At 48.6% G+C, this 11163-nt stretch overlaps 1 protein-coding gene across 1 annotated transcript; it reads left to right on the forward strand.

Moving 5' to 3' along the window:
* Positions 1–688: 688 nt before the first annotated feature.
* LOC132085957 (olfactory receptor 14J1-like) lies at positions 689–1693 on the forward strand. Its single transcript, XM_059491420.1, has one exon. The coding sequence runs from the start codon at positions 713–715 to the stop codon at positions 1691–1693; it is 981 nt and encodes a 326-aa protein (XP_059347403.1). The 5' UTR covers positions 689–712.
* Positions 1694–11163: the final 9470 nt, after the last annotated feature.

Consider the following 11163-nt stretch of genomic DNA (forward strand, 5'->3'; position numbering starts at 1 on the left):
GCCAGGGACAGCTCTCAGCCAGCCCTGGCAGCGGCTCCCAGCACTGGGGGACAAGATCTGGGTGGGAGGAGACAGCTGGTCAGGCTTGGAAGTGTTTTCTTTGTCTGTTGAGGATGCTCCATCGTTCAGGACTGCTCCCAGCATGACATTTAACTGTAGAATATTTCCAAGTAGGTTATACAGGGAGCACAGCAAGGCTGGGGCTGCATAAATTGGAAAATCTTTCCTTTTTAATCTACTGCTTTCTGTTGCCAGGATGAAAAATTGCACATTGATATTAATCTCTCAGTTAAGGTTCAGAAAAAGAAAATAGCTTTTTCTCAGATCTTACTAAGCCAGGCAGTGACAGAAACCTGCACAGGGCCCCCAAGAAGCTGCATCAGTTTTGCTTTTTCAGCCTCCTCAGGGTTGCTCTTACAGAGCCATCAGAGCCTTGAGAGCCAGAGCTGCCCCTGGGCAGTGCCAGAGCTGGGAGGGGTCTGCAGGGCAGAGCTGAGCCCCCAGGGCTGGGCTTGGCTCTGGTAGCACTGGCAGGGCCCAGCCCTTGGCACAGGGAAGCAGCTGCTGGCAGGGACAGCTCCAGGCAGCAGAGCCCTGGGCAGGCAGTGGAGGAAAATTGCCCACAGGCTGTGCTGGGATATTTAAAGTGCTCTCCAAACCCAAGTATTCCATGATTACTTTTCTTACAGATCCCCATGCCAAGACACAGAAAATGTCCAACAGCAGCTCCATCAGCCACTTCCTCCTGCTGGCATTGGCAGACACACGGCAGCTGCAGCTCCTGCACTTCTGCCTCTTGCTGGGCATCTCCCTGGCTGCCCTCCTGGGCAATGGCCTCATCATCAGCGCCGTAGCCTGCAGCCACCACCTGCACACGCCCATGTTCTTCTTCCTGCTCAACCTGGCCCTCAGCGACCTGGGCATGATCTGCACCACTGTCCCCAAAGGCATGCACAATTCCCTCTGGGACACCAGGAACATCTCCTACTCAGGATGTGCTGCACAGGTCTTTTTCTTTGTGTTCTTCATCTCAGCAGAGCTTTCACTTCTGACCATCATGTGCTATGACCGCTACGTGTCCATCTGCAAACCCCTGCACTACGGGACCCTCCTGGCAAGCAGAGCTTGTGCCCACATGGCAGCAGCTGCCTGGGCCAGTGCCTTTCTCAATGCTCTCATGCACACGGCCAATACATTTTCCCTGCCCCTGTGCCAGGGCAATGCCCTGGGCCAGTTCTTCTGTGAAATCCCACAGATTCTCAAGTTCTCCTGCTCCCAATCCTACCTCAGGGAACTTGGGCTCATTGCATTTAGTGTCTGTTTGGTATTTGGTTGTTTTGTGTTCATTGTTTTCTCCTATGTGCAGATCTTCAGGGCTGTGCTGAGGATCCCCTCGAAGCAGGGACGGCACAAAGCCTTTTCCACCTGCCTCCCTCACTTGGCTGTTGTTTCCCTCTTTGTCAGCACTTCAGCATTTGCTTACCTGAAGCCCCCCTCCATCTCCTCCCCATCCCTTAATCTGGCCCTGTCAGTTCTGTACGCAGTGATGCCTCCAGCCCTGAACCCCCTCATCTACAGCCTGAGGAATCAGGAGCTCAAGGCTGCAGTGTGGACACTGATGACTGCATGGTTTCAGAAACATTTAACTGTTGGTCAATTTCTGCAAACCACTTGTAATAAAACTCATTTTTGATACTTCTTGTTGGTTTCATTTTGGAGATCTGTTTCCTTTGTTTTAATATTTTCATATTGTCAACAATGTAAAGCCATTCCTTGTGCCATTTCTCATTTTGTTTCTCTCCACTTTCCTTGTGGCCACAGACTGTGTCAATGAGGGGCTGCACTGTTGGTGGCTTTAAATGAACTAAAGGATCTCCCAGCAAAGTTTTCTGCAGAGATGCCGTTTTGTTGCCTTCTCTGGAGCTACAGCAGCAATGTCTGTGTGCAGAGCTGGGGGCAGATCAGTGCTGGCACAGCAGCTGTGCCCAGCAGCAGCAGCACTTGGTGTTGCCAGTGCTGCTGCCGTGGCCCTGTCCCGCTGCCCTGGTGGCCCTGGTGTTGCTGCAGGGCCTGAGTGCTCTCGGGGCTGGGCACAGTCCTGGGGTGGCAGTGCCGGGGCTGCAGCAGGGACAGGCTAAGTAATATAATTATTAGATAATATAAATAATTTGTAATATAAATAATCTTTGATAATTCTTTTGGCTTTGTTCTTTTTTTCCCCTGTGTTTTAGTTTTTCAATATTGTCCATAAAATAAAAGCATTGTTTTTCCATTTCTCTTTTTTTTTTTCTCCACCTTCCCTCGAGCCACATATTGTGTCAATGAGGAGCTGCACTGTTGGTGGCTTTAATAGAACTAAAGGATCTCCCAGCAGAGTTTTCTGCAGAGATGCCCTTTTGTTGCCTTCTCTGGAGCTGCAGCAGCAATGTCTGTGTGCAGAGCTGGGGACAGATTAATGCTGAGTACAGCAGCCCTGCTCCTGCTGGCTGCACCATTCCCGATCCAGGCCAGGAGTCATTTGCCTTCTTGGCCACCTGGGCACACTGCTGCCTCATGTCCAGCCTGCTGGCCATCACTCCCTGCAGGTCCCTTTCTGCCTGGCTGCTCTCCAGCCACTCTGTCCCCAGCCTGTAGTGCTGCAGGGGTTGTTGTGGCCAAAGTGCATGACCCAGCACTTGCTCTTGTTCAACCTCACCTTGTTTGATTTGGGCCCTGGATCCAGCCTGTCCAAAGCCCTGTGCAGAGCCCTCCTACCATCCAGCAGATCAACACTCACATCCAGCTTGGTGTCATCTGCAAAGAAGTCCTGTGTTCCATGGGGCCCCTCATTGTCACAATGGCCTCTTGATTATCCCAGGCCCTGCACTGTAACACTGGTCTCCTTGGATCCATGAGACCATGCAGAGAAACAATGGTCTCCTTGGTTTCATGGGGGTCCAAAATGTGACAATGGATTCCTTGGTTCCATGGGGCTTCAGAGTATCACAATGTTCTCATTGGTGTTGCAGTTTCACAGTGGCCTCTTGGTTCCATGGGGCCCCAGAGTGTCACAATGGTCCCATGGTCACATGAGGTCCCACACTGTCACCATGGTCTCTGTGGTTCTACAACTCCCCTCAGTGTCACAATGGACTCCTTGTTTTCACGAGGCCACACAGTGTCACAACGTTCTTGCAGATTCCTTGAGGCTCCATCGTGTCACAGTGGTCCCTTGGTTACACAGGATCCTGCAGTGTTACAATGTCCCCTTGCTTCCATGAGGCCCTGCAGTGTCACAATGTCCCCTTGGTTCTGCTGGGCTTTGGAGTCCCCCAATGCTCTCTTTGGTTTTGCAGTGTCAAAATGGTGAAACTCCTTGGTTACACAAGGCCCTGCAATGTCACAATGGTCTCTGTGGTTCCACGAGGACCCAGAGTGTCATGATACACTCCCTGGTTCCATTTGGCCCTACAGCACCACAGTGGACCCCTGGTTCTGTGGGGCTGCATGGTGTCACCATGGTCCTATTAGTTCCTGCAGTGTCACAATGGCCCCAGTGTCCCCCAGTCATCACAGAATGAAAGAATCAAAAAGCCTGGAAAAGACCTTTGGGATCATTCAATCCAACCAATGCCATAATACTGCCTTGTCACCCAGACCATGCCACTAAGTGCCACTGGAGAGGGACAGTGGCTCTGCCACCTCCTCCCCAGCCAGCCCATTCCAATGCCCACTCACCTGTTCTGTGGAGAACTTCTTATTGCCCAGCCTGAACCTCGCCTGGTGCAGCTTAAGGCTGTGTCTTCTTGTCCTGCCCTCCAGCAGATCCACACTCACACCCAGCTTGGTGTCATCTGCAATTTGTGCACGGTGGACTCGATCCCCTCAGCCAGATCATCAGTGAAGATATTAAACAGGACTGGGCCCAGCACAGATCCCTGGGGGACACCACCAGTGCCTGGACACCAGCTGGGTGCAGCACCATCCCCGCCACTCTCTGGGCCCAGCCTCCAGCCAGCTCTTTACCCTGGGAAGGGTGAACATGTCCAAGCCATGGGCTGCAGTTTTTCCAGGGAATTCCGTGGCTCATGGTTTTAAAGGCTTTGAAGTCCAAGCACACAACAACCACAGCATTTCCTGCATCCATAGGTGGGTCACCTGGTCATAAAAGGAGATCAGGTTGGTCAGGCAGGACCTGCCACCCCTAAATTTATGCTGGCTGGCTCTGATCCCTCGGCCATCCTGTGGGTGCCCTGTGATGGCACTCGGGGTGATCTGTTCCATAACCTTGCTGGGCACGCAGGTCAGGCTGACAGGCCTGGAGTTCCCCAGATCTTCCTTCCAGCCCTTCCTGGCAATGGGCCCACACTGGCACCTCCAGCCCTCTGGGACCTCCCTGCTGAGCCAGGACTGATGGTAAATGATGGAGAGCAGCTTGGGGAGATCATCCACAGTTCCCTCATCCCCCTGGGATGGATCCCATCTGCTCCCAGAGACACCTGTGAGCATGGGAGTGGCTCAGCAGGTCACCAGCTGCTTCCTCCTGGATTACAGGGGCAGTTCTGCTCCCTGTGCCCATCTACCAGCTCAGGAGAACACTTGTCCTGAGGACAGCCTGTCCTAATATTGAAAATTGACACAAGATGTTAAGTAGCTTAGTCTTTTACTTATCTGCAGTTACTCTGTTCTCAACTGCAATCAATAAATGGTTGTGGTTCTGCTTCTCCCTCCTTTTGCTATAAACTTTTTATAAAAACATTTTTTATTCTTGTTATAGAAACTGCCAGGTTAAGTTCTAATTGAGCTTTCACCTCTCAACTTTTCTTCCTGCATAACCTAACAATATGCTTAAAAACTTTGTGAGTTGCTGGCCCTTTTTCCCTGAGTTCCTACAAAAACTCCATGCCCTGCCAGGCCAGTCATTTTCCTCACTAGCTCATCTTTTGCCACACTGGAGGAGGCTCCTCAATCCCCTTAAGATTACTTTCTTGAAATCTGTCCATCCTTCCTGTATCCCTTGGTTTTTAAGGCCTGTGTCCCCTAAAAAGATCGGTACCAGATTTAGTACTCCACACATCAGCATCCTAAATAGATCAAAGTCTACCCTTCCTAATTCCAGTGCAGAAGTTTTGTTACTGCCCCTCCTTCTTTCACAGAACATTGATCATTTGATTATTTCATGGTCACTGTGCCCCAGGCTGCCTCTGAGCCCCACATCTGCCACCAGCCCTTCTCTGTTTGTGAACAGCAGCAGACAGAGCTTTCCTTGGCAGTGGGACTGTTACCAAAAATTTAGTAAAACAGAAAACTCCTTAACACCAATGTAGCATTAAGAAGCAGCATTCTTTATTCAGCTGGATGCATAGGGGAGAGCTCCTCCCAAAGCTGTGCAGGCTGAGTACAGAAAAGTTTCTGTTTATATTCTGTATTTTGCACACATATTCATTGATTGTCCTAGACTAGACATACATATGATAATAATTTCCCCAAAATAATTAACATATTTCCCCTCCCCTTTTGCATGCATTCTTCTGTCCTGGGGGTCTCTCTGGTGGTCCCTGGTGGTCATGGACCCCAATGTTCCCGTGGGCCTGGCAGACCTGGCAGGACACTGAGGCTGGTGAACTTGCTGTTCCCCTTCTCACACAATGGGCATTGTGTGGCTTCCATAGGCTTGGAATTTTGGAGAACAAGCTCCAGGTGTCAGCTCACCTGGTGTAGACAATTTATCATCTGGTAACATGAGGTCACAGATGAGGCTATGACATCACAGAGGGCAGTATGTAAGGTTATTGAGCAGGTATGACATCATAGACATAATCACAGAGCAGACTGTGACACCACAGGGTACAGATCTGATATCACAGAGCAGAATATGACATCACAGAGTTGGCTGTGATATCAGAGACCAGTTGTGTGACATTAGAGAATGGGCTGTGCTATCACAGAGCAGGCTGTGACATCTTAGAGGGGCTGTGTGATATCCCAGCAGGGCTGTGTCAGGTCACTGGGTTGGTCACTCTGCCCCAGCTCCCCCTCACTGTTTCTCCCAACAAGTCCAATGCTGTTCATGCCCAGCAAGGTCCCTGTCCCCTGGGATCCCCCCGGCCCACCTGGAGCCACAGCCTCCACCAAAGGATGTTCCACAGGATCCACCCCAGAGCCTGACATGGGGACAAGGGGCCAGGGCTGTGTGACCAGGACATCAAGGACGGGGATTATCCAGGTCACTGTGGCCTGATCTGGGTTCCCCAGGACAGGAAAGATGTCTGGCAGCTGGAGCAGGGGCTGGGAAGGGCCTCCAAGGTGGGGCTGGAGCCCTTGGGCTGTGAGCAGAGGCTGAAGGAGCTGGGCTTGTCCAGCCCGGAGCAGGGAGGGCTGAGGGGCTCCTCATGCCAGCCTGGCAGTGCCAGCGAGGAGGGGATGGAGAACACAGAGCCAGGCTCTTCACCGGGGGGCTGGTGGGAGACAAAAGCCAATGGGTGGAAGGGGAAAGAGGAGACATCAGCCAGGACAGGAGGAGATGAAATGAGTCAGGCTGGTTTCAGCATTTCCTCAACACCAAAAGCAGCCTGACTTCCCTTCTCCATCCACCACTGGCAGCTTTGCAAATCAGGAATTGTTGGAGCTATTTTGTCCCCACTACAGAACGAGCATCCTGATACAAGAAATTAATTGTGCTTATATCGATCACAGAACCACGTTTCTATAAAATTAATTTTAGTATGGAAATCACGTGTGAATGGTGGACTCATCAGATGCTGCTGGGATATTGTACATAGCTCAGGGAAGAGCGTGATTGTTATTAAATTATGTCCTGTTCAACTGTGGTCCGTTGGTTATGAAGAGAATCTTTCCGTGCCTCTGATCCTCATCAGTTCCTGACCCCCAAAGGACAGTAACTCTGATGAGCTGTGCTTCCCACTCCAGTGGTGGCACTTCCACCTTCCTCCATAGCCACAGCAGAGCTCCCTTGTCCCACAAAGTCCCTGGCAAAGGAGGGATGAAGGAAACAGGGGAGGCTGTGGGGATCAGGTGCAGGGTAGATCCAGGGACAAGACTGACTTTTGCATTTGATGGAGCTGTGCCTTCCCCTGGCTTTGTTGGCTGACAAGAAATGAACATCCCTCTGTGTCTCGGGCAGCTCCTTCTCCAAGGAAAGCAGGTGGGAGTTGGAGCCAAGGAGCTGAAAGCTGCAGGTGCAGCCTGGGCTGGAGGGAGCTCAGATTTGCACAAGGCTGCTCTGAGTGCCAGGGCTTGAATGGGGGAAATGGTGGGGTGGATGTAGGGACAGAGTCTGATTGATTGTCAGCCATGAAGGGTCTTGACTTTCATATCTATTCAAACTGCATGAGGAGGCACTTGGATTCAGCTGGAGATTGCACATATCAATAAATTAACAGGGAGAAGAAACCCAAATTGGACCTAGGAAATCTTTTCTCACTGTCACTTTAAATAGAATCTATTCAACTTGAATACACTACTGGAATTCGTCTAATTACCACAAAAGATTTGAAAATTAAATCAAATTACCCCCAGAGGCTTGGCTTGTTTAGGTGTTCTGAATGTTAATGAGCCCTAGGACACTGAATTCCTGCACTCAAGAGCTGAAGGCTGAACAAGCCTCTGGAGCAGGAAAATTCAGCAGCAGCCTCCAGGGTGCTGAGGATGTCAGCAGCCCCCACTGAGGCCATCCCTGCCCAGAGACCGTGGGGGAATGGGCAGACAAGGAGAGCGTCCCTGGGGCTGGGGCAGCACAACTCAGAGGCAGCAGCGGCTCCAGCTGGGAAATGGAGTGAGGAATGTGGCTGGGAAAGCCCGGCCTGGGCTGGGCCAAGCAGGACACACAAGCCCTGACTCCCATTCCCCAAACACCTCTCTCAAGGAAATATTTAAAAGGAATTACAGTTGTGTTTGTACTCTGAGTTGGACTCCCTGCAGAAATACCAATAAGAGATTCTCAGGAGCCCAAAACAACCAAACAGCCTTTACTGGCAGCTTTAGAAAATCAGAGACACTTTGGCAAAGGGTTAATGATAACATGATAACATTGTAGTGGTTTTGGTTTGTTAATTTAAGAATTTTCCCATCTTGAGATTTCTTAATTAATGGATTGATGAGTGTGGTCGGTTTTAGTGTTGGTTAATTATTTATATGTTTATTTTGTTGTGAGATAGGTTTACAAGAAAGGTAAAGTAGACTTAAAATTTTAAAAGGGTATAAAGAAAATTTTTTTAAAAGCAAGTAAAAGATAAAAGGTAGTAAGAATTAAAATAAATTCTTCAGAACACTTTATTTTTCTTTACAATTTTTTTTTTTAACCTGACATTATAAAGAAACTAAACTTAAAGTTTCTAGTGGTTTACTATTTCTAGAATTGTCTTTTTTTTTAGTTTTAGGGTGATAAGTTTTTCTTGTTAAGATTATGGAGGTTTTTTACAGGAGGAAATTTTTTTTGGTGGTACTTAATTTTGTCATGGATAACAGTTGTCTGGGGAACTTCGTTATTGTGAAGTTGTCTTTATAGCTACCAGCTTTTTTTACAGCTTGTTGATGGGCCATGTTGACTTGTGGGGTATTGTTTTAAACACGAGTTATAATAAAGTTTTTATTATTTACTTTTTAAATTTTTTTATGTCTGGGAATAGAGATCTTCTCTTGGGGATACTGAATTACTTTTTTTCCCTGTTTAAACTTCTCATGAAATTGCAGGTTTTTTAACATTAGTTTATTTTAGCATGGAGGTTTTTGTTTGATACAAATTTGAATTTTTAAAATAGTTTTGTGAAGAAAAAGAGTTTTTTCTTTATAGTTTATAGGAGGGTTTTAGTTTTAAGATTAAGGTATTTTTTTCTTTTTTTTAAATTAGGATTTCATTTCTTCTTTACTGACTTTGATGGTTTCATTTTTTTTTTATATGCTTGCATTTTGGTTTTTTTTTTTTAACTCGAGGGAGGATTGAAGTATTGAAAGGGTTAACATCTGGCCTGCCTGTAACTTGTGGTGGAAGTCGTGGTTGTGTTGTGCTACAATTGGTTTTATGGTTGGTTTTTGGCTTTTTTTTATGTTTAAGTTTTTAGTTGTAAGGTTATTTTGTATGGGTTGTAGGTTGTAGGGGTTTTTTGTTTTAGTTGTGTTGGGGGGAGGGCACTTGGTAAGATTTCAATAGCTGTGTCTTGCTTTGTTCTGGTTGGGGTTTTGTAGCCTCTTGTTTTCCTGTTTGGTAGTTCTTGGGGTTTGGTTTGATTAGAATGGGGCCAATGTGGTGGGGGGCAGCCTGGGGAGGGGAGCAGGGGCTCAGCCCATGGCAGGGTTGCTTGGTGTGGTTTGGTTTGGTTTGGTTTGGTTTGGTTTGGTTTGGTTTGGTTTGGTTTGGTTTGGTTGAGATGGGGGCCAGGGCCAGGGCCTGCTGCTTCTTTGTTGACTGGAAAAGAAAGAGGAGGTTCCTGGACATTTACATCTTTAACATTTGTGTTTCACAGAGACGTGTTCAGTATCTTAGTGGTTTAACAGATTGTCACTTACACGAAACAGTTTTACTTTTGAAAATTCTTCTCATCTCAAATCACAACAGACATTAAGTCAACATAAAACACTTCTCAAAGCATTGACTTGAGCCATTCAACTTCACAAATTCTAAGCCTGTTCCATTTAATATTAATCAAAATTTGCAGGAGCACAGAAACAGAAGAAGACACAGAAAGAGAGCAAGGCAAAAAGATGCAGAGAAGCACACACACAGTTACCAACTCCTGGATTCCAGCACTGTTCAGGTGGAAATTCCAAGCGGAGGTAGGGCCAAGATGTGTCCTTGCCTTGTGATCAGTCTTCAATACCCCTTGGTCTCCCTGGGCCCTTCCTTCAGGTGGGCCTTGGGCTCATTTGGTCCCTCAGGAGCTGGGCTGGGGCTGCAGAGGTGGCTGTGGAGCATTGCCTGTGCTGTGCCAGGGACTGGCAGACACTGCTGGGCTGGGATAGAGGCTCTGGGGGGATTGGGGTTCCAGGGCAGGTCAAGGCTGGACCTGCCCCTTCCTCCCTCACACATGAAATGTTTTGAGCCAAAAATCTCCTCCAGTCTGTCACAACAGGCAATGTTGGAAGTGGAACCCCAGTTTGGCCATGGGCGCCTGAAAGAGAACGGCAGTTCTTTTCCATAGGAAGGAAAGCACAGAGCCCCAGTGTTTGGAAGGCTGGTGAGAGCCTCACAAGGCCAAGGCCAGCCAGACTTGACAGGAATGGTAGATTTTGTCTGGGAGCAGTCTTTGGATTTAGGGAATTTTGGAGGTGAAAACACAATCTCGGCCATGGACACCTGGGGAAGGAGGACAGTCCTTTCCCATAGGAAGGAAAGCGCAGAGATTTCCCCAATGTTTTGGGGACAGATGGGAAGTGACCCTTGAGAAACCACTGCAGCCAGATTTGTACTGGCAATATTCATATGGGAAGAATCCCTGGATATAAGGAAATTCGGAGGAGAAATCCCAAATCTGACCATGGGTTCCTGGAGGAGGAGAGTTCTTTGCCATGTGAAGGAAAGCATGGAGTCCCCGTGCTTCAGCAGCAGATGAGAAGAGATCCTCAACATACCAGGGTCAGCTGGACCAGTCAGGTGGCCTCTGGGAGGCCAAACCAACCAGACCTGTTCTTTGTTCCTTTGGTTTTATGGGGCCCCACACTGCCACAATGGTGCCTTGCATCTATGGGGCCCCACAGTGCCATAATGGTGACCTGTTTCTATGGGGTCCAGCAGTGTCACAATGGTCCCTTGATTACAAGAAGACCTGCAGTGTCACAATAGACCCTTGGTACAATGGAGTCCCAGAGTGTCACAATGGCCCCTAGGTTCCAGAAGGCTCCACAGTGTCACAATGGTGCCACTGATTCCATCAGCCCTTGCAGTGTCACAATGGTCTCCGTGATTTCCCAGGTCCCACAATGTCATGTGACTCTTCTTTTTCATGAGCCTTGCAATGTCACAATGGACCTTCGAACCCTGGGGGTTTGCAGTGTCACAATGATCTCTTTGGTTCCACCATGTCACAATGGACCATTGATGACAGGAGGCCACTCTCTGTCACCCTGGAGCTTTGGTTCCATGCAGCCCTGCAGTGTCACAAAGGACGTTTGGTTTCACAAGGCCCCAGCGCATCACAATGGTGCTCTTGGTTTATGGGGACCCCCTGG

This window comes from Ammospiza nelsoni, chromosome 34, assembly GCF_027579445.1.
Source record: "Ammospiza nelsoni isolate bAmmNel1 chromosome 34, bAmmNel1.pri, whole genome shotgun sequence".
In the NCBI taxonomy this organism is placed as follows: Eukaryota; Metazoa; Chordata; class Aves; order Passeriformes; family Passerellidae; genus Ammospiza; species Ammospiza nelsoni.